We start from the raw sequence: 1,241 nt of genomic DNA, 5'->3' as shown, positions 1-1,241 counted from the left end.
TCCCCTGCTCGCCACCCCGACGCCCAAGGCGCCCGAGCGAACGACAGGCGGCACGCGAAGACTGGTTGCAATCCCGCCGACCGCCAGGCCGCGGGATGATGCGTGCGTGGTCTTGTAGTGGGTCTCGGAAGCTCTCCTCTCGGGCTAGGAGCCAGCCCCTCTCCCTTGCCCTCGGAACACTGTGTCCGAGTCGAGGCGTGTGCTTGCCGGTCGACGGCCGCGCGCGGTTGGCATTGTGACGAGGGTTGCGCGCGGCCGCGGCGCGCCCGCCATGGTTCGGCGCGGCGCGCCTACCAGCGGCAATTGTCGAGGCACGGGAACGCTTACCCGGGGTCATCCTCTGAGCCTGGTCGTCGGCGCCGCGATGCCACGGCGGCGCATTCGACGTCGTCGGCGCGCTGCCCCGCGGTGAGCCCCGCCGCACGTGGCGACGGCCGCAGGTTGGCCCGGTGACACTCACACACACACACGAGGCCGATTATTTTCTTTTTCTTGATCGATTGCCACCGGCCGGTTCGACCAATGCGCGCCTGGGCCGCCTCACTCGTGAGCCTCGCTCTGCTCTGCTCGTGCTCGGCCTTCTCGTGGGAGCACGACGCCGACCACCTCATCGAGTCGGCGCTCAACATCACTCGCGGCCACGGCGCGGGAGCACACAGCCGCGATCTCTACCTCCCACTCGCCGTCACTGTGCTGGCTCCGCCGTTTCCGCAGCTCGACGCGCCGCCCGTCCCACTCGACCCAGCCCGCGATGTGTCTGGCCCGTACTCACGTCCGCAGGAGGCGAGTGCGCGATCGGCGTCGGGTGCGGCGTCGTGGCGGGATGGCTCTTCCGGAAGCTGCAGGCTCGCCAGCGGCCTCGCACCGCCCGCCGCGCGCACGAGCCTCCGCCCATCGTTCGCCTGTGGGCCGCTTTCCCTCCGCCCCCGCTCCTCTGTCTCTGGCCTGCTCCTCCCAAACCCTCCCTTCGCGCAGCAGCAGAGCAGTAGCACACAGACAGTCGCCGCCCGCTCTCCTCTAGGAAGGCTCTAGGACGGTTCTCTCTAGGAAGGACAGGTCGCCTCCCGGTCTCCTCTCCTCCGCGCGTCGAGCCGGCCGCCTGGCAGGAGCACCCACCGCCCCCGCGCTTGCGTGCCGCAGGGAGCCATCGTGACTGCGGCGGTGGTTGGCGCGCTTGGGACAGGGCTTGCGCTACACCAGAACTGGGTGAGGCCTCTTGGCTGCAGAATCAGCCAGTCAGT

At 69.6% G+C, this 1,241-nt stretch overlaps 1 protein-coding gene across 1 annotated transcript; it reads left to right on the top strand.

The window, feature by feature from the left end:
• Positions 1-522: 522 nt before the first annotated feature.
• EMIHUDRAFT_255709 (hypothetical protein) lies at positions 523-1,153 on the top strand (the record flags this gene model as incomplete). Its single annotated transcript, XM_005771565.1, has 2 exons — positions 523-787; positions 1,107-1,153. The coding sequence occupies 2 exons, from the start codon at positions 523-525 to the stop codon at positions 1,151-1,153; spliced, it is 312 nt and encodes a 103-aa protein (XP_005771622.1).
• Between the last annotated feature and the right edge of the window lie 88 nt (positions 1,154-1,241).

This window comes from Emiliania huxleyi (assembly GCF_000372725.1).
Source record: "Emiliania huxleyi CCMP1516 unplaced genomic scaffold EMIHUscaffold_3793, whole genome shotgun sequence".
NCBI classification, from domain to species: Eukaryota; Haptophyta; order Isochrysidales; family Noelaerhabdaceae; genus Emiliania; species Emiliania huxleyi.
This window is presented reverse-complemented; position numbering and strand designations above follow the sequence as displayed.